The sequence below is a fragment of the Homarus americanus genome, unplaced genomic scaffold (assembly GCF_018991925.1).
Source record: "Homarus americanus isolate GMGI-L3 unplaced genomic scaffold, GMGI_Hamer_2.0 scaffold11022, whole genome shotgun sequence".
NCBI classification, from domain to species: Eukaryota; Metazoa; Arthropoda; class Malacostraca; order Decapoda; family Nephropidae; genus Homarus; species Homarus americanus.
Window position 1 is genome coordinate 15,831,217 of NW_024737068.1, and position 19,688 is coordinate 15,850,904.

General features: G+C 49.5%; 2 protein-coding genes across 3 annotated transcripts in view; one reads left to right on the forward strand and one right to left on the reverse strand.

The window, feature by feature from the left end:
- The window catches only part of LOC121873015, a 34,259-nt gene extending 32,400 nt beyond the window's left edge, over positions 1-1,859 (reverse strand). For both annotated transcript variants that reach the window (XM_042376272.1, XM_042376271.1), the window contains exons 1-2: positions 1,770-1,859; positions 1,358-1,445 (exon numbers count right to left, since the gene is read on the reverse strand). The gene's annotated coding sequence lies outside the window, so the exon portion shown is untranslated. The remainder of the gene's footprint in view (positions 1-1,357; positions 1,446-1,769) is intronic.
- LOC121872854 overlaps positions 1-19,204 on the forward strand; it is a 33,065-nt gene extending 13,861 nt beyond the window's left edge. Inside the window, exons 3-13 of the mRNA XM_042375903.1 lie at positions 2,197-3,275; positions 4,920-11,067; positions 11,587-11,714; positions 12,292-12,427; positions 12,626-12,763; positions 12,954-13,155; positions 14,820-14,986; positions 15,769-15,927; positions 16,230-16,716; positions 17,251-17,449; positions 17,951-19,204. Coding sequence (XP_042231837.1) covers positions 2,197-3,275; positions 4,920-11,067; positions 11,587-11,714; positions 12,292-12,427; positions 12,626-12,763; positions 12,954-13,155; positions 14,820-14,986; positions 15,769-15,927; positions 16,230-16,716; positions 17,251-17,449; positions 17,951-19,204 — 10,097 coding nt within the window. The remainder of the gene's footprint in view (positions 1-2,196; positions 3,276-4,919; positions 11,068-11,586; positions 11,715-12,291; positions 12,428-12,625; positions 12,764-12,953; positions 13,156-14,819; positions 14,987-15,768; positions 15,928-16,229; positions 16,717-17,250; positions 17,450-17,950) is intronic.
- Positions 19,205-19,688: the final 484 nt, after the last annotated feature.

Below are 19,688 nucleotides of genomic sequence, written 5' to 3' on the forward strand. Positions count from 1 at the left end.
TGTGTGAGTGACGTCATGGGTCACATAATGTTTACATTACTTCTGGCGAGAACTGACTCACCACACGACCCTTGGTCACCCAGAAATATGAAACGACAGAGGTATCCATATTTATCATACATATTCATTAATACTTGTATGTATATCTTCCTTAATCACAAAATGACTCCATAATACCACTAATATGACCATCAATTACGGGTCAAAAGTTTCAATGAGTCAGTCGCCTACAATGACCGACTCACCTACACCTGCCCCGCCGAGTCAACCTACTGTACTCCTTACTCCTATACAGTTACATTAACACTACAGACACACACTAACCTAGACTTTAACCTACATATTAACTCGACTATATTAACCTCTAAATGCGTGTAATGGTTATGTCATGCGAGGCTGGGTGATAATATCCAACGCGAGAGAGCTACCAAGCGTTTTAAGTCGGAAAGGTCGAGCAATATTACGCGCGCAAATTAGACGGACTCTCACGTTACCACCTGAAGGGGAAAATTGACCTTACTTACGTCTGAGAAACCATCTTTTTGTCGTAGTTTAAGAGACAAAGATGGTTGCGTCCTCACATCGTTAATCATAGGAATATTATCAGTGAATGGCCCTTTGAGTATCCACCTATGTGTCGTAGTTTAAATGACCAAGATACGTGGTTGTTAATTTTATCGTTTATAATGAAAATATTGGGTCTTAACCTTTGAGAATCTTTGTTGAGAGGTTATTGTCTGGTGATAAGTTAAGTGGTGATATAGGTTGAAGCAATATATTTACCCCCAGTCATCACGTTAACACCCTGTCAACAGTCATTATGTTAACTGTGTCAATACTGTCAATACTAAACTGTCATGTCATCTATTCTCGTATATTTTACTTCATAATTACTGCCTTGATGATTAATGCTTCCATAAATTTACACAGATTCTTAAAAAAACACAAAGCTACACAAGCGTAAAGTCGGTATATGAAATGGCTACGTTAGGTACGCCGCGTGACGGTGTACAGTTTGTTGAGTCACCCACCAGTTAGCGCCACCCGGCCAAGACATCAGCTGATTATTGTTTACAGCTGACCCGTCCAGCATTACGTGACCAGCTTAGTAACGGAGGCGACCAAGCTTCATCATACATGTCCAACGGTCTATTACCCATCACACTATATTTTACTGCGATTTACAGGACACACACACTAAAAAAAAATCATCTTCGGAATACCTTAAGATTAAACAATTAAACACCCAAACTAGCCTAACACTATTGGGGGAGGTTAAATTAGATGGTTAGCGTTAAGTTTGGTAAAGTGTGTCTACCTTCTCACATCTTAAGTTAAAAGAAAATTTTTAACGTACAATCTTGTGAGAATCCATCCTTGGGTCGTCACATCTCCTGGCTCTTGTCTCCGTTGAGTGGGTGTAAGAGGTGATGGTCTCCGTGTCCCTGGACCAAGAAAATGAACATTTATCACACATCGAATTGGACTGTACAGCTATACCGGCATGGCAGTGTGTGTATTGGGGTAAACGAAGATTACAGGGATAGTAAGTTTACCAATAGTCCATTATACTAGTTTAAAAGATATATAGACATGTTCAGATGGGAACTTATTCAGTAAAATCATCACAGAAGTTTACAGCGTATCAGCATGTACACAAACAGTACAGATATAAAATACACATTAACAGTTCTAGGTATACAATGCAAGCGATATACAGTTAGGAAATATATTATACAGTACAAGGTTTTCATCAAAATAATACTGACTTGTAAACAGAGCAGAAAGTTTACACAAGAAGTATAAACACACACGTCCGCCCACACCAGCCTTCCTCCCAGCTCTGGTGTTTACAGCGGTTACAACTTGCTTATAACCTCACACAGGCTAAAAATTTTAACCTCCCCCCCCCACACACACACTAACGGCGGGAAATAAAAACATTTTTATTACAAATAACAAATAAATCACTGCCTTCGGGAAGATAATATGATAAATATTATAAGAACGGTGAGAGGAATAGAGAGGTGATCCTGGGTGGTGTGATATTTATAAAAATAATGTATAAGCAAAAAAATACGATATGAAGTATTATTCATTATAAAAAATATATTGATGTATTAATATTAAGATGATGAAGTTTGAGACTATAATTTGGCAAGTTAAATCTGAAATGTGTTGTTTTTGCTTCCACAGGTTCCGTTACCCCTAACACCGACGGTCAGGTGAGAGAAAACGGACATATTCTATCACCCGTCGAGGGAATACTAAAGAAAAACACCACAGACGCTGATGGTAGTTCCTCTATATTTAACATTATATCACAACTGTTTATGGGAGACACAGATAACGGTGCCAAAGATGATGTCAGAGAGAGTGCCAAGGAAGATGCTACGTCGACGAGATTAAAATCCAGACTTCTGGATATAGATGACGCTGATATTAGTGACTTATTACAAAACGAGAGACAAGTAAATAAAGATGATAAATATAGATCGGGAAGTAAAACAAGTGTTATAGCCGCGTCACTAGCCCAGCAGCAGCCATTGAGTCATCCAGATATAAACTGCACTGAGAGTCTCAGTGGCCGCACTCAGGACCATTATGTGGTCACGAATGGCCTGATCGAGTTCGTGACAGCTGGTGGTGACGGTATTGACACCCAGAATGATGTAACAGTGCTGGAAGCCGCAGCCTCACCCTCCTTGAAGTCACACAATGTCAGCTTTAACACGGGGACGTCAGCGACACTCTCAGACGTCGTGACATCAGCGAGGCGGGAAGTGACGTATAATGTAAACACAACAACATCAACGCCTGGCACTGTGGCGTCAGAACCTGTCACTCCTCCTGGGAAGACAGGGCCAGAACCTGTCACTCCTCCTGGGAAAACAGAGTCAGAACCTGTCACTCCTCCTGGGAAGACAGAGTCAGAACCTGTCATTCCTGCTGGGAAGACAGAGCCACAGGTCTCCTCCGGTAAGTCAACGAGGATGGTTGAGTCTGTCTCCAAAGTGTTCAAGGGCAGGACCCCGGGGCCGCTGCTGCCTAACACAGAGGAGCCTGGGTATTCCCGCTACGGCATCATCACCTGGGCCACCATCCACGACGTCGAACCCACCACCCCGATGACTCCCGTCTCCCAAGGCACCAGACAACCAGTAAACCGTCCTCACGGGGCCTTCCTGGAGCTGTCTGGCGACGATCTTGGTATATTTGACTCTCTGCTGAAGGTTGCGGAGTCGGTGGGCAGCCCTGTAGTTATTGATGACGTGGTGACAACCTTAACTACACAGAAGCCAGCTACCACCACTGCTACCACCACTACTACCACCACTACCACCACCACGCTGCCGCCTACCAACACTCTGGTGTCTATCCTCCACAATGACATCAACATAGTCAACAACTTACTGTCCACTGTGTTGTATAAATCCTCCACCAGAGGCCCCCACCTGACCGCCTCACCGTCACCAGTCATCACCACTACGACACTCCATCCTAAGACAACAACAAACATAGAGTCAACTGATAGTATAAACTGGTATGTTCCTGATGAAGGTCTTTATATTATATCGACGACCAGACGATCCTTCACTCGTCCACCAACCACCACGACAACAGAAGAAGCAATAATAACGAGAGAGAATTTGTTCACGACTTCTGCAGACTGGTTTGTTCCTGACGACGGTCTTTATGTTATATCAACGACTAGACGACCCTTCACGCGTCCCCCGACCAGACCAAGCACGACCACACAGATGACTCAACACCTAAACACCAGACGACCAACGACCTACCCACACACGGCCTCAACACCCGCTGGTGGCCAAGCAACTATAGTTAGTGACACTCCAGTCGCTGACGCTGCCGACAGGACGGTAATTCAGCACAGCGAGACCAGGAGACCCACTGCAGCAGCTGACACTACGACCCTCTCGCCCTGGGAAGATCCCAGTAACGCCCTCTATATCAGGACGACCACACGCAGGCCTCTCCCACGACCACTGTCGACACCTGCCACCACCACCAACCCTCCCGCCACACACAGCGACCATCTGAACAACTCCAACCAGACTCCTCTATATCCTGGCAGCAGGAGCCCAGCACCCGACAACACACACGGTGTATGGCAGGTTCAGGAGGACCCCACAGGCGGAGGTTCATCGTCATCGTCAATCCTAGGGTCATATGTCCGGCCGTCCTCTATAACAGCTTCCCCTGGGGTCGGGTCACCTGCTGCTCCTACAAGTGATAGTCCACCTCCAACGGTGACCAACGGTGTCGCCTTAACTCACGATGACCAACAACCGTTCTCGTCAACACACAACTCGCCTACAACACTTGATCCAACTGTCATCAACAGATCATCTACAACACTCCGGATACAACCGTTGACATCCACTGCTGACGGCATCACAACTCCTCACTCACTCTACAACCAGACCACAACGAGGAGACACACCCGGCCTTCCTCCCCGGCCGTCCCCGGCTGGAGACCTGTAGCGGGGGTCACCACACAGGGCCCGACCTTCACCACGGTCTGGGATCCTCTCTATTTTGTGGCTACAACTCGGCGACCATTTGTAAAGCCAAACACCGTCCACACCAGACGACCGCAGCCTCCGAGAACAACCAGTTCACCCTCAACGACAGCGAGGTTGACCTCTACCGACACACGACCATCATGGCCTCACGCGACCCCAGCCTCTACAGCAACATTCACCTCCTACACCACACCTTCCTCACCACCAAGTCACCATCACACACTAGCCTCAAGACCACCAGTCATCAAGGACGAGCTGAGGGTGAGCGCAGCACCTTCATACACGTCGCCACCTGAGGGCGGCGCCTACACCACTACACCACCACAGACGTCATTCACCTCCAGCTACACTACAGGAGCCCCGGGTCTTCAGGTCAACAACAACGTCAAAATCTCAGAGGCGGTGCCGACGGACGTCAACTCTCCTTATTTACCAACAAAAAACAGCAACACTGACGTCACTGCTTCTTATGAGGACTCGGTCATGCCAGCGCCTCATAGTTACCTCCCTCAAGCTCACAACTTATCAACTTTGAGTCTAAACGTTAGTGAAGACCTTCCTAACGGCGAGACGACTACTTCACAGGAGCAAGTTTTCAATAAACTGACCAACTACTGGTTTACTGACCTGTCACGCAGACCTCCAGCACACACCGCTCCGGAAACCAGCACCTGGACAGCAGACGCCTGGTATGATGACCTCCTGAAGGCGCCGGTGTCGTCCTCGCCTCACACCACCACCACTGACGTGTTCTCAGAGACGTGGTGGGAATTACTCACAAAGAACACGTCAACACCATCCTCACCGTCGTCCATTGTCTCACAAGGTTCTGTAGTCAAGCCTCAAGACTCTCTGACTCAGCTGACACGCTCCCCCCGCCCTCCCTCACCCTTCACCACCCCCCGCTCCCCCACGACGCTCCGAGAGGTTGACAACATAAAGACATACACGACAACCCCACCACACACAGTCATCATGCACTCAGGACTGTTCCCGAGCGTCCCCTGGTGGCGGCCAAGACCACATTACACCATGCAAGAAATTAACTTAACAACGCCAGACCAAACCCAGAACTGGTCTAGACCGGAGGAGGAGGACGAGAGCCTTCAGATTCACACCAGAGTGACCAACCCAAGTGGTAGTCCAACGAGTGTAACCTTACCGTGGACCTCTACCTACCCTCGCCCTCCCACACAGGGATCAGGGGCGCCCTCAGCTGCCGTCACAACACACACATCTCCCTCGGCCGAGGGAACCACTCCAGGACAAACAGAAGACAACACGTCGTCAGGCGCCGCGGCCTCCAACCTGCATCAGCTACAGTCTCTCCTCATCAGCACCGCCCACAATGCTCTTCCGCGTAACACTTCTGACGTCCAGATCTTAAACTATTTAATCAACATTATGAAGAAGTCAACGCCGACGGTAACCACCTCGAGGGTCAGGGCGCCAACCAGGCCAGGCATCTCTCAGTTAGCTGCCAGACCTCTCAAGGGCGTCACCTTCCCTCCACGACCCCTCCACGGTGTCGCCTTCCCTTCACGACCTCTCCACGGTGTCACCTTCCCTCCACGACCCCTCCACGGTGTCACCTTCCCTCCCCGACCCCTCCACGGTGTCATCTTCCCTCCACGACCCCTCCAGGTCATGGCACGACCTCGCATCACCACTACCGAGGCCCCTCCCATCACCGTCACCACTGTTACACAGACCGTCACTTGGCTGCCTGACAGACATATCTCCCAGGCGCCTCAAGCGGCACAGATCAACATCAGACCAAGTGTGTCAGTGACCTACTCGACCATAGGCGGGATACAGGTCGCCCCACCAGCCACACACCCGCCGCCATCACCCACCAGCCTCACCCTCGGGCGTCCACAACCAACTTTCCTAGACGGTCGTCCCTCCGCCACCTACCTCCATGGAGACTTGGCCTCCCCACAGGTGCTGACGCTCCTGGAGACGTGGAACTCTGACCCCGGCCACGTGGTGACGGTGAGGCCTGGCGCAGGACACCTCCACCAGCGACCTTCAGGTGTGTACAGACCTCTCGCCCTCCCGTCCTTCACCACCACCGTCAACAACATGGTTACGCCCACCGTCAACAACATGGCCACGCCCACACACTTCAACACAGTACCGGGGGTCCTTGGTGGTTCCGGCCAGCCCACACACAAGAGGCCACATGTGCTCACAGGAGTCGTCGAGGATCACACAAGTTATTCATTACGTATCAACACATCAGTGGGCTCAGGCGACACATATGGTGCTACTCCTCCCACCCTCGACCTGCACCAACACCCGACCGTCAACAGTGAGTCTCAGCTCCAACCTCACACCTCCACCACCCTCACCTCCTCCTTCAGCAATCAGGTACTGGGGGCGGCTCCTCGCCCTTCAGTCAGCGGGCCTCACTGGACACCCTGGAGGCCACCACCAGACGGCACTACTGAGGTGGCACCTGACGGGGCCATCAACAAGACGGCAGACTCCGGGCAGGATCACAGACAAGAGCCGAGTGTGACCACCAGCAACATGACGGCGGGGTGGATCAAACAACAGATCCACGAGTATCTGGCAGCCACCACCACCACACCCCCATCCACCAGTGCTTCCTATGGTATGTTACCTGAGTGGTTGGTCGATATAGTCAAACATACAACAACAACAGTCACCCCTACACCACCCACAACAACAACAGAAGATGGAATCAATATTAACATTCCTGTCAGCTTGGTGGACAACTTACTGTCACAGCTGAACACGCTCGACAGGTTGTCTTCCTCACGTCCAGCCGTCAACGAGATTCTTATGAGTCCAAAAAACCCGCTGTATAGCATCTTAAGGAAGGTCATCAGGGCCACCCATGGTGACCTGAGCCACGCCATGACTCTAGTCTCATCTCTCAGTGGCACTACACCGCCCGCCAGTGCCACACAGGTTGCCGCCACAACATCCTCATCGACTGAGATTCTGTCAGCCGGACCATCTGTGTCAGCGTTGTCTGAGTCACCACAGCTGGTCATCACGACACACGTCAGCCTCCCACCATTGACACACTTTGTGGACGCTCCTGACCGCCAAGTGTCAGACAACACGCCCATGACAACTCCTCCGTCATACTTCCCAAACTCGACCAGCTGGCCGCCCTCACACTACCTGCAGTCAGTCTCCAGCTGGGAGAGGAACACCACCACGACGCCCAGCCGCCCACACACAGAGTCCTTCCACAGACACGTGTTCTCTGCTCCTCATCACCACCACCAAGACTCACCGTCATATTCTGAAGATGAAAGACGAGAACAGGAGGAACAAGTTCAGCTGTCCCGGCTCATACAGGAGATACTGATGAACTACATGATTGGTCAACACTCTCACCCAGACACCAATCAACATGGAGATAAACACAAACATCACGGTGGTGGACAACACCCACACCACCACCCTCCGCCTCACCAAGCTGGGGGCGTGAACCAGACCAATACTCTTCACTTGAGCGAGATGGTGGAGTGGGCAGACACCCTGTCAGAGGCGCTCATGAACAACCCTAATGCCCTCGTCAGCGCCCCTGGTCCCAGTAAGCCCGAGGTGTTGGCTGGGATGGTGAAGGACGTGTTGGCTGTCATCCTCACCCGCAACAGGACGTCAGCGCCGCTATATCCTGACCCAACTGTCCTTCAGCAGGTGTTGTCCCAGTTGATAGGAGACAGTCAGCCTCAGTCTAGCACAGTTGCCAGCGTCTACAAGCCCTTTGATGCTGTTCTGGCTACACTGGTCGTGCCCGACAGACAGCCTTCCACTATACTAGATCTCCAGGAGAATTATATACACAGGGACGACACCAACGATGTTTATAACTCCGTGACTACCGTCTACCCTCCCCGCTGGTCCTCAGTGACTGGTCCTCACCACCACCAGACTGGACCCACTCACTACCCCAGTCAGAGACCGTCACCACTCTTCCCCAGCCGCTGGCCGACGTCCTGGGGTAACTTCAGTGTCGCCGCTGTCTCCCGTACTCCCGGTGCCGTCTTCTTGTCGCACGACGCTGCTGAGGTGATGGCCGCCTCACAGTCCCAGGTGGACGCCTTCCGCCCCACCAGCCACTACTACCCGCCGGCACCTGTCCTCTCTACCGCTACTTACGTCATCCCAGAGACGGCAACAACACCTGTGGCTCGTGAAGGCTCCGTCATTGGCCGCCCCTCAAGTGTGTCGTTCATCCATCAGTCACAACACCAGCAGAAGGTTAAGTTTCCTTCAGGGCTCAGTGGCGCCCACCATCAGGTCACACCTTCACACCACTATCCTCCAGCAGCTGCAGGAGACCCTGAATCTCAGCTGGCAGCGTCTCACACACCTGCCCTGCCAGCCAGCGGTCAACAGGTGAGTGGCAACATAAACACAATCCCCGCACTGACTCCTCCACACAGTGAGAACAAGTCCCCGTACTTGCCTCAAGAGCTGCCTCGGGTTGACGCCCCACAATTATCTTATTCACACGATGTGTTTGGGTCTGAGACTCACACCAAGTACCCGCAGAGACACGACACAAGTCTTGGAGCTACACAGGTTGACCCCACGGCCGTGTTTACTACTCGGGAGCGACACACAGTGGTGGGTGGGTCAGTCACCGTCAGGGCGTCGACCACCCGCCCTGGTGCTGTGTCCAGGACGGCTGACCTCACCACTGACCGGCGGCAGACCTCACCCCTGACACACTCCCAGGCTGATGACGAGAATGGGGCGGAGTTAACGACTGAAGGTGTGTTGTGGGGAGGCACGACCCCTCTGGACGACCTGGTCACCCCAACACTGCCGCACCACACCGCCACCCCAATCAGGGAGAGCATCAGTAACTTATCCTCTCAGGTGTTGCTGTTGCAGAAGTTGGTCTTGATGATGATGAACATTACTAGCCACAACGACGCCCTCGGCCTCACCACTACACCTGAGGCGACAACCTTCTCTCCTTCAGTCTTGGCGGCGACCATCTCCAGAATAACGTCTCAATTGAACCAAAGTCCATCAGGTGAGGGACCAACACTACAGCCCCACGCCGTCACCACTCCTCCACCGCTCACCACCTTCAGCTCACTGAGGCCAGACAGTAACACAGACATATACAATCCCTTCCTGGTGACGTCTGGAGAGCACAACAGACCTCCGCTACAGGCAGTGTATGTTGACCACAACGACCCCGCCAAGACCTCTGGCTCGGGCGGCGGGAACATCGTGTCGTCCATCATGGATCAGATGACCAAAGTGACGGAGAGTCTGGGGATGAAGGAGCAGGTGCCGTCAGTCATAGAGTCTGGCTCACTAACACACGAGGCTCTCAGGCTCCTCACTGAGGCCGTTGATGTACTCAGGCATAAATACGGTCCTCCAGGAGGCCAGGAAGACGACTCTTTCCAGGACGTGGAGGAACTGCAGGGAATCCTGACAACACTTGTGAAGGACTCCACCAACTTTACTGTGACGTCACCAGCACCACCCCGGCCCACAGGACCAGCTGTTGAGGGAAACTGTAGCGATGACGACAGTGTTGAGCATATTGTTAAGCCAGAGTTTGTCACCCAAGACTTTTCCTCCAACACCATACCCTCCTCCATCACCACGCCCTCCTCCAACACCACGCCCTCCTCCAACACCATACCCTCCTCCATCACCACGCCCTCCTCCAACACCACGCCCTCCTCCATCACCACGCCCTCCTCACCTGCAGGTGAAGCTTCAGAGCCCGAGCCACCCTCCCCTCCTCCACCCCTAGGGATAATTCCTCTACAGCCCACCACACAGCCGCCACACCTGCCCACCTGGACACAGCCGCCACACCTGCCCACCTGGACACAGCCGCCACACCTGCCCACCTGGACACAGCCGCCACACCTACCCGCCACACAGCCTCACTTAACACCAGTACCAATGCTGCCTTTACCGACCTCAGCAGTTTCAGGACAGTCACCCAACTTGCCAGCCTTCATGAGTCGCCCACCTTCTGCGAGACCCGCCACCACCACCACCCTCGCCCCCCGCAGCAGGCCGGGGCCCCTCAACATCTACAACGTCCTGCGGCCACATCCTAAACCTGGCGGAGTTAACAGCATCACCGCCGGCACACTGACTCCCTCTAACCTACCGGCGTTAGTTGTTGGTGTTGAGTCTCTAGGGGCGCCGCCTTTGAGGGGTACTCGGCCGGGGTACTCCTCTGTGTCTGGTGTATCCGGGGGTCAGGTTCCTGCCACCTACTCCCCAGCTGCCGTGCCCCAGGAAGGCCGCCCCTATCCTGACCATCAAGTGACGTCATACCCACAATACCCAGGTTCTCTCAGCCCAGAGTCCGGGTACACTACTGATCTCTTGAGGCTCGGGTATCCTGCTGGTGTTGTCCCTTCAGGAGGGTTCGCCACACCAGGAACGCGTCCTCCTCAACAGCCAGTGACGTCAGGAGGAGGAGGAGGAACTGTCACACCTCACAACACTCGTCTGACGGCCACGACCCAGCTGGAGACAGGAGGTCAGTCTCTCTTCTCTCATTCTCTTATCTTATCTTCGTCTCTCCTTTATCTATCTTTTCTTTTGTAACGTCGTATTTTCTCCCATTTCTCTCTCCTCTCTTACTACCGAAGACAGTTGCAATAGGTCGGTCGGTCGGTCGGTCTCTCTCTCAATCTTCTCATCTTTTTTATGCCTTATTTATCTGTTTTATCTTATTTCTCCTCAACATCTTATTTTATTTTACACCTTAGAATATTTTTATATCTTTTGAGTTTTATTGACAACTTAATGTTTTTGTCGGTGATAAAGAGAAAGAGTGTTGTCGTCGCCATGTTGTACCATGTGTGTGTACCGTCATGTGTACCCCCCATAGTGTACCGTCATGTGTACCGCCATAGTGTACCGTCATGTACCGCCATAGTGTACCGTCATGTACCGCCATAGTGTACCGTCATGTACCCCCATACTGTACCGTCATGTGTACCGCCATAGTGTACCCTCATGTACCCCCATACTGTACCGGCATGTACCTCCACAGTGTACCGGTGTGGGAGTGTGGGAGGCGCCAGGGTCAGTAACTTCCTCAATCCTTCATACCCTCTGCCTGACCGCGGAAGAGGATCGTGTTCCTTTCGTCTGGTGGTGACCGACCCTACAGTCTGCCAGGTGTGTAAACGACCTTCCATACATCTGACAGGTGTGTAAACGACCTTTTATATATCTGCCAAGCGATAAACAACCATTGAATATGAATGACCTAAAATATCGTTGTGTAAAATTCGTTTTCTTGCAGTCCCCCTCGTAACGTCATAAAAAACGGTAATAATTTCACGGGTAACTGTAGCAATATGATGATTTAACCCCAATGGCCTCTGGGGCTGATATGTAACCTCTAGTTGGCTCTTAACGTCTTCTTGACCTCTGAATGACCTCCTCTAACCCCATCTGGCCAGTCTTTGACCCCTGAGGCTGATATTTAACCTCTAGTTGGCTCATAACCTCTCCTTGACCTCTAGCTGACCTCCCTTAACCCCTTCTGGCCAGTGTTTGACCTCTGGGGCTAATATTTAACCCCTGAATGTCTCCTAACATCTTTGACTTATCCTAACCCCATCTGATCCGTTTTTTATCTCTGGCTGACCTTTGACCCCTGTTTTTCACCTCTGGCTGACCTTTAACCCCTACCTTTGACCTCCGGCTGACCTCTAACCCCTGCTTTTGACCTCTGGCTGACCCAATACAGGTACGGGTGGATTTCGTAGACACAGCGCTGTTACTCCCAGCACAAGGAGAGTGTCGTGACCAGCGGCTGACTGTGACGGGCACCATCCACACTCCTTCTGTTGACGTCTACTGCGGGAGGAACACCGACCAGCACTGTGAGTCTAGGAGGGAGAGAGAGAGAGAGAGAGAGAGAGAGAGAGAGAGAGAGAGAGAATTTTCTTAGACATATTAACATTTATTATTGCCTGTAACTGTATTTTCCCTTTATTAATGTTTTCCTGTATAATCTACCATCACTGTAACCATGTTTCTCTCACTGTAACCCTGTATCTCTCATTGTATCTCCTCTACAGTCTACGTAGAGATGGTGACGCCGGAAGTGGGTGGGCGGTGGGTGGATTTCGTGGTCACTACTCACACCGCCACCCACAGTTACCGCTTTGGTCTGTGGATCAGTCAGGTGTCGTGTGGGGCGCCCGACCCATTGAGAGGTGAGAGAGAGAGAGAGAGAGAGAGAGAGAGAGAGAGAGAGAGAGAGAGAGAGAGAGGTAGGTTAGGTTACTTTATATTAGATTATTTCAGGTTAAGTTAGATTAGATTACTTCAGGTTAAGTTAGATTAGATTACTTCAGGTTATATTAGGTTCGGTCTCCACATGGGTTTCATAACCACGTGTTTCAGCTCCCCGCGGTTGCCTACAGTACTACCTGGGGTCATCAGGGGTCATCAAGAGTTACAACTACGAAGGTCATCAGTACCTCAATGACCACCACTACCGCATCTGCGTGAGAGCCTCGCCCAGGGCCTGCGGGGTCACCTTCTCTGCTAAGGAGGGAGAGTTTGGCCTGCAGAAGCTCAACTCTCGGGTCGTCCCCTTCGACAGGTAGGTCTTAGGTCTGTCTTCCCTTCGTCAGGTAGGTCTTAGGTCTGTCTTCCCTTCGTCAGGTAGATCTTGGATCCTCTTCCCTTAGTCAGGTAGGTCTTAGGTCTGTCTTCCCTTCGTCAGGTAAGTCTTGGGTCCTCTTCCCTTCGTCAGGTAGGTCTTGGATCCTCCTACCCTCGTCAGGTAGGTCTTAGGTCTGTCTTCCCTTCGTCAGGTAAGTCTTGGGTCCTCTTCCCTTCGTCAGGTAGGTCTTGGGTCTGTTATCACCCCCAAGTTATCATGCAGAATGAACATAAGGAAATATTTCTTCACGCAGAGGCTGGAAGACCTATAGAACAGTTGGCCCCCTTCCCTTTGGCACGGCCCCATTCCCTTGGCATGGCCCCCTTCCCTTGGCATGGCCACCTCTATTTGAGGGCCATTAGGTAAATAAGGTAAAATCGTGCCAACAATGTATCAACACTGTACCTTTAAATACGGGTTGTATAAAAAAAGGTCAGGGTGATGTATTAGTGTAGGGGAGGTAGGTGGTGAGCAGTCTCTCTCTCTCTCTCACTATTCACTTTCTTTTTCTATCTCTATCTCAGTCTCTCTCACATAGCGAGTCATATATCCGGATTAACACCGTATGAAGGCTTCTATATAGTCTCTCTCAGTCTCTCATCCTTCCCCCTATCTTTCTTTCTCTCCCTCCCCCTATCTCTCTACCTACCCCCCCTCTCTCTAACGCCAGGTCATATATCCGGGTTGACTAGTATTTCGTGGGTTGTGTGTTATTACAGCAGCTGTCAGGCAACTGAGGCCATATTTCAAGGTTATGTTGCCTTTTTATACCCGGATTCCACACTCAATATTCTCTTATCTGTCAGTCTGTTTATGTATGTATGTTGACTATTGATGAATTAGACTGAAATATATAGAGAATTATCGATATATTTCACCTTAACTCTGCGTAGTGAAGTAGTTCAGTAATACCTGGTCTTCACCCAATCAAGAATTTAATTAACCTGTCCGGGCTATATTATAACTTGTACAGACAGGTATATTTATTCAGTTTTACCTGGTGTAGTGATGATGGTGGTGGTAGTGGTGAAGGGGTGGTGTTGGTGGTGAAGGGGTGGTGTTGGTGGTGAAGGGGTGGTGTTGTGTTGCTGTTCTATAGAGTTAATTAAAAATGTTAAAATGTGTAAAATAACACGCGAGGTTATGTGTATGTTTGTGTGTGTGTGGTTGTGAGAGAATATGGTAACGATTAATGAACACACGCACGCACACACACTAACGTACGCAAATGAGACATAAATGAGGTGCAAATAAGATTACTGGCAACCCCACCAGTGCCACGGTGCCACTGTGAACTCTTTCTTTCTCTCTCTATTTTTATACACTTCTCTCACTCTCTCGGTTTATATGGTGTAATCGACAATAAATAGATAAGATGTATTGCAATCTCATTCCCTTTCTCCTCCTCCCACCTACCGCTGACAGCCAGGAAATTAAACCAAACTGATGTATTGTTCCTCAAAGGGTTAAACCATAATAATCAAAAGTTAAACCTAACCTAACCTAATCTCCCTTTTCTCCCTAATTAATCACCCTTTATTAGCAACATTATAACTAATTAATCTTTGTTTTTCTTTCTGTCTGGCGGATACGTTCGGCAGAGCTGGCGTAGGGGCGCGAGCGTGTGTGAGAGATTACCTATATCTGCCCAGCCTGGCGAACGAGGTGGTGGCGAGCGGGGGTTTGTCTTCGCCAGGAGGGGGAGTGAGAGTCTGTGGAGGGAAATTCTCACACATACACAGCGATACCTCCTCCAGACCTCTCACAGGTAAGGTAAAGGTGATTAGTGGCGATCTGAGGTGATTTAGGGGTGACTGAAGGTAATTAGTTAATATCCGAGTTAATTTAAGGTAATATTAAATGATTTGAAGAGGTTGTAAGTAATTTTAGATGCTTTTTTTAACTAATTCTAAGTAATCTAATTTAAGGTAATTTTAGGTCATCATAAATTTACACCAATCCCAAAATACGGACGTGTGACGTCATTATGGGATTGACCAATGAGAGGCGTCGGTCGAGCTTCCCGCTACATCAAAGATGGGATCGGGAGATTAAACGCCCCAAAGTGTCAGTGGATGATGAGCTCTCGTAGGGGATGGAGCTCACGGTGGACGGAGAGAGAGAGAGAGAGAGAGAGAGAGAGAGAGAGAGAGAGAGACTCAATATATTACGAGGAGGAGGATGTGTTTGTTGGTGTTCGTCTTTGTTGTTGTTATTATTGTTTGTCATTATTGTTATTTTTAATTGTTGTTGTAATTGTTCTTATCATTGTTGTTGTTGTTGGTATTATTGTTGTTGTTGTTGTTAATGTTATTGTAATTGTTTTTGTTGAATAATCTTACATTACAGATGTACTAATGTACCCTGGAGTCATGTACACACACCCTCTATGTGCTACAGATGTACTCAGTAAGGTACAAGACTGAACTAATGTAGTATAATCAATTACAAATGTACTGTCATACTAAATATGTACTACCATGCTTCACAGATGTGCTATTGTGTACTACAGGTTTACTCTCATGTACTACAGGTGTACTATCTCCACAGGGTACATGACAGGTGCAGTGTACGTGATATACTTCAAGACAGGTGAGCCGGAGGTGTACAACAGCGGTACACATGGACCGGGGTACAAGCTCTCCTACCACCAACGGTACAGCTGTCCCCACACCACCTCCAAGCACGGTACATCTGTCTACAGTGACGGTACGTGATGGTATAGTGACTTAACACGCTTTTGTTATGTTAAATAAGGGTGCAGTTACCCCGAACCTAACCCAACCTCACCTAACCTAACCAAACAAGCTCTATTAGGGAACAAATTAACCCTTACCTGCTAACCCCTTCAGTAAACACCTGGCCAAGACTCGGGATTCCTATTAGTGTTTTGATCGACAGGTTTCTATGCCAATTTTATTCGTTATATTTAATTTTAAGTGTGTGTGTGTGTGTGTGTGTGTGTGTAGGTGCCACAACACACCCCAATAACACGGTCTGTCCCCCTACAGAGTCACACCCCACGTCCCCACATTACCGGGAACACCTCCTCGACGTCACCTCCTCTGTTTTCCTCCCCTATGGCCTCCCACCTCCTCCTGTCTCTAACTCCCTCCTGCCAGGGCCGCTACTGGAGGAGAACTACCAGACGAAGGAGGACCACACCTTCAGGGACTCCGGCAAACCTTTCCTCCTGTACAGAAGAGCAGGAATCAGCCCTCTGGAGAAGAACAGCCCCCAGGACACCTCTGGGGGCTCAGGTGGGACTGATGGCCCTCTCAATACCTCCCAGGTGATGAGTCTTGTCGGTGATGTTTTGTCGGAGTCACTGCAACAGACGCTGCCGGGGTTCGGGCACTCGCTAGGGACGCTACTGCAAGCTACAAGACCATCCCAGTTGAACGAGGGGCACCAGGTGAACGAGGGGCATCAAGTGAACGAGGAGCATCAAGTGAACGAGGGGCACCAGGTGAACGAGGGCATCAGTGAACGGGCCAGGTGAACGAGGGAGAACGGGCATCAAGTGAACGAGGGGCACCAGGTGAACGAGGGGCATCAAGTGAACGAGGGGCATCAAGTGAACGAGGGGCACCAGGTGAACGAGGGGCACCAGGTGGACGAGGGGCACCAGACCAGTAGCACCTCTCACCTATCTTATATGACCAACGGTGCACAGGTGAGGAAGGTGGGCGAGACAACCTATGGAGACAGTTTCATCATCTCTATGTTGCCTCAGACGACCCGCAGCGATGCTTATTATGTTGGCGAGAGAGACGTGGCACAATGGACGGGTGGAGCGAGCGTGGGAGGCGGTGGTAGTAGTGGTGGTGCGGGTGTAGGAGGTAGTGGTGGAGAAGAAGGCTTAAGAGACAGCATCAGTCCCCTTCTCCAACACACCACCGCCAACAACAACACTACAAGCTGGTATTATCAATTCTCTCCACAACACAACACACAGACATACACCTCATCCCAATTACGAAATACCAATTATAAATCTCCCTCTACAAATTGGGTATCGGACGCTAATAGGGAGAATGAAATAGGAAAACAGAATAATCAAGGAACAGAATATATCAATAGACCTGAAGATATAAACGTGAGTAAACTGGACATCTACAACAAGTACAACTCCTACAACAACCCCTATAACTACCACAACCTCAGCAACCACAACCTTGGAATATTAAAAGCAAGGTTCTCAGATTTGACGCCAGAGGGAGGAACTCAGGTGAGGACTCTCTTACCTGTTGAGATGTCTCCCACGATAACGAGAGAGACTTCCTCCATGATCTCACCATCTCTCACCTCACCACCTTCCCTGAGAGATAATGGTGATGTTGTCTCGTCTTTGTATGGTGACGTGACCTCTCTTGACCTCCTTCCATCTCTACCTCTTTATTCAAGATTCGTTTCCTCTTTATTAGCTCAGTCTTCATCTTCCTTGGTTGCTGGTTCTCCATCTTCTCTTTTATCTCTTAATTCCTCTCCTTCAACTTTAAATTCTTCTCTTTCTTCCAGTTCACCTTTATCCCCTTCTCTCTCTTCTCTTCCCAATTCTTCCTCCTCTCTCAATTCTTCCCCCTCTCCTACTTCTCCCTCCTCTTCTCTCAGTTCCTCCTCGTCCCTTCAGCAGGGCCGTGTAGGAAGTGTGTTATGGAGGCGCCCCTCAGTGTACCACCTCCCTGACGCCAAGACCTCCGATACTTTCATTATCTCACCCTTATCTAAGGCCCTCGACCTGGCGACGACCGATGAACCTCTACTGACTCCTGCTGGCGACTTATCCTTGGTAGGTGTTGACGGTGATGGCTCTAACACCTCCTCTTCCCACCCTGCAGAAGGCGATGAAGAAGGGTTAAAAAGGAACGGTATACTGGATGATGATAATGGTGGTGGTGAAGGGGAAATTGATAAAGAGGGAATAAGAAATAATACGATAACTAGAGGCACTAAAGAAGGGAGAGAAGGAGAGAATGATGATGGGAGAACAGGCAAGGAGAGAATTAGGAGAGATATATTAAATGGAGAGATGAGAGAAGGTAAGGTAAGGGATTTGGTCACGTGGTATCCCGACATCAGCCCTGGAGATGTCAACAAAGAACAGCTGATCTGGAAGCCATTAGATGTAAACAAACAACAGCTGATTGGCAGGAGACCGTCAGATGTCAACAAAGAACAGCTGATTGGGAGGGGACCATCAGATGTCAATAAACAACAGCTGATCTGGAAGCCATTAGATATAAACAAACAACAGCTGATTGGCAGGAGACCGTTAGATTTCAACAAAGAACAGCTGATTTGGAAGCCATTAGATGTAAACAAACAACAGCTGATTGGCAGGAGACCGTCAGATGTCAACAAAGAACAGCTGATTGAGAGGGGACCGTCAGATGTCAATAAACAACAGCTGATCTGGAAGCCATTAGATATAAACAAAGAACAGCTGATTAAGAGACCCATAGATTTTAAGACGGAACAGCTGATCGTCAGTAAGCCAGTGTACTTCTACAAAGAACAGCTGACCGAGAGACCCACAAAAACCAAAACCGAACAGCTGATCTGGAAGCCACTAAATGTAGACAGAGAACCGCTGATTGACAGAAGACCAGAGGATGTCAACAATGAACAGCTGATCGGAAGCAAGCCAATACATGTCATCAAAGAACAGCTGGTAGTGAGGCCGCCGCCGTCAACTACCATCACTAGTAAGCCATATTACGTGTTGCCCTTCATGACTTACGATAAATTTGAGGCGTTGACTGATAAACTGCAGCGTTATAAGATAAGGATCAGCGCTGGTGGTGTCCCTTACATCAGCTCTGAAGACAACAGCATCAAGGTAGGACACACTGGGGGCTATCCTACAGCAGGGGATCCTAACACTGTCGTTACCTGGTACCCTTACCTGGACAAGCACCAACAGGTGACAGAGAATGATCTCAGTACCAGACTAATTACCTGGTCGGCTGTGGACGGCAGGTGAGGTGAGCTTTAAGTTAAAATCTCGCCAGCACAAGCAATCATCATCGCCCGACACAAATTAACGCCAGACTAAAGTTCGCTCAATTTCTACCTGTGGTAATGTTGTTTAGTGATACAAGGCACAGGTCTTGTGAGCAATGTGGAAATCAGGAATATCAGGAAATGCAGGAAAATCTTACTTATTTCTTCGTTGACAGATGTTCCGGTTGATGACTCTGTGAGTATATCAACCTAACCTAACCATATAGTGTGTTAATAACGTTATCTTCTATGTGATGATAATACTTCCAACTTATTTTTAACATTAAGCTGAAGATAAAATCAATATTGCCTTTTTTTATCAGTCAAAGATTCTGTTCTATTTATATCTATATTTTCTCTTCGTGACCTGGATATATTTATCGACTTTTTGTTATTGTTATTTACAAATATATAAATGATTGGAGTCATCGAGGATAATGATATAAGCGTTTTAATTACCTTTA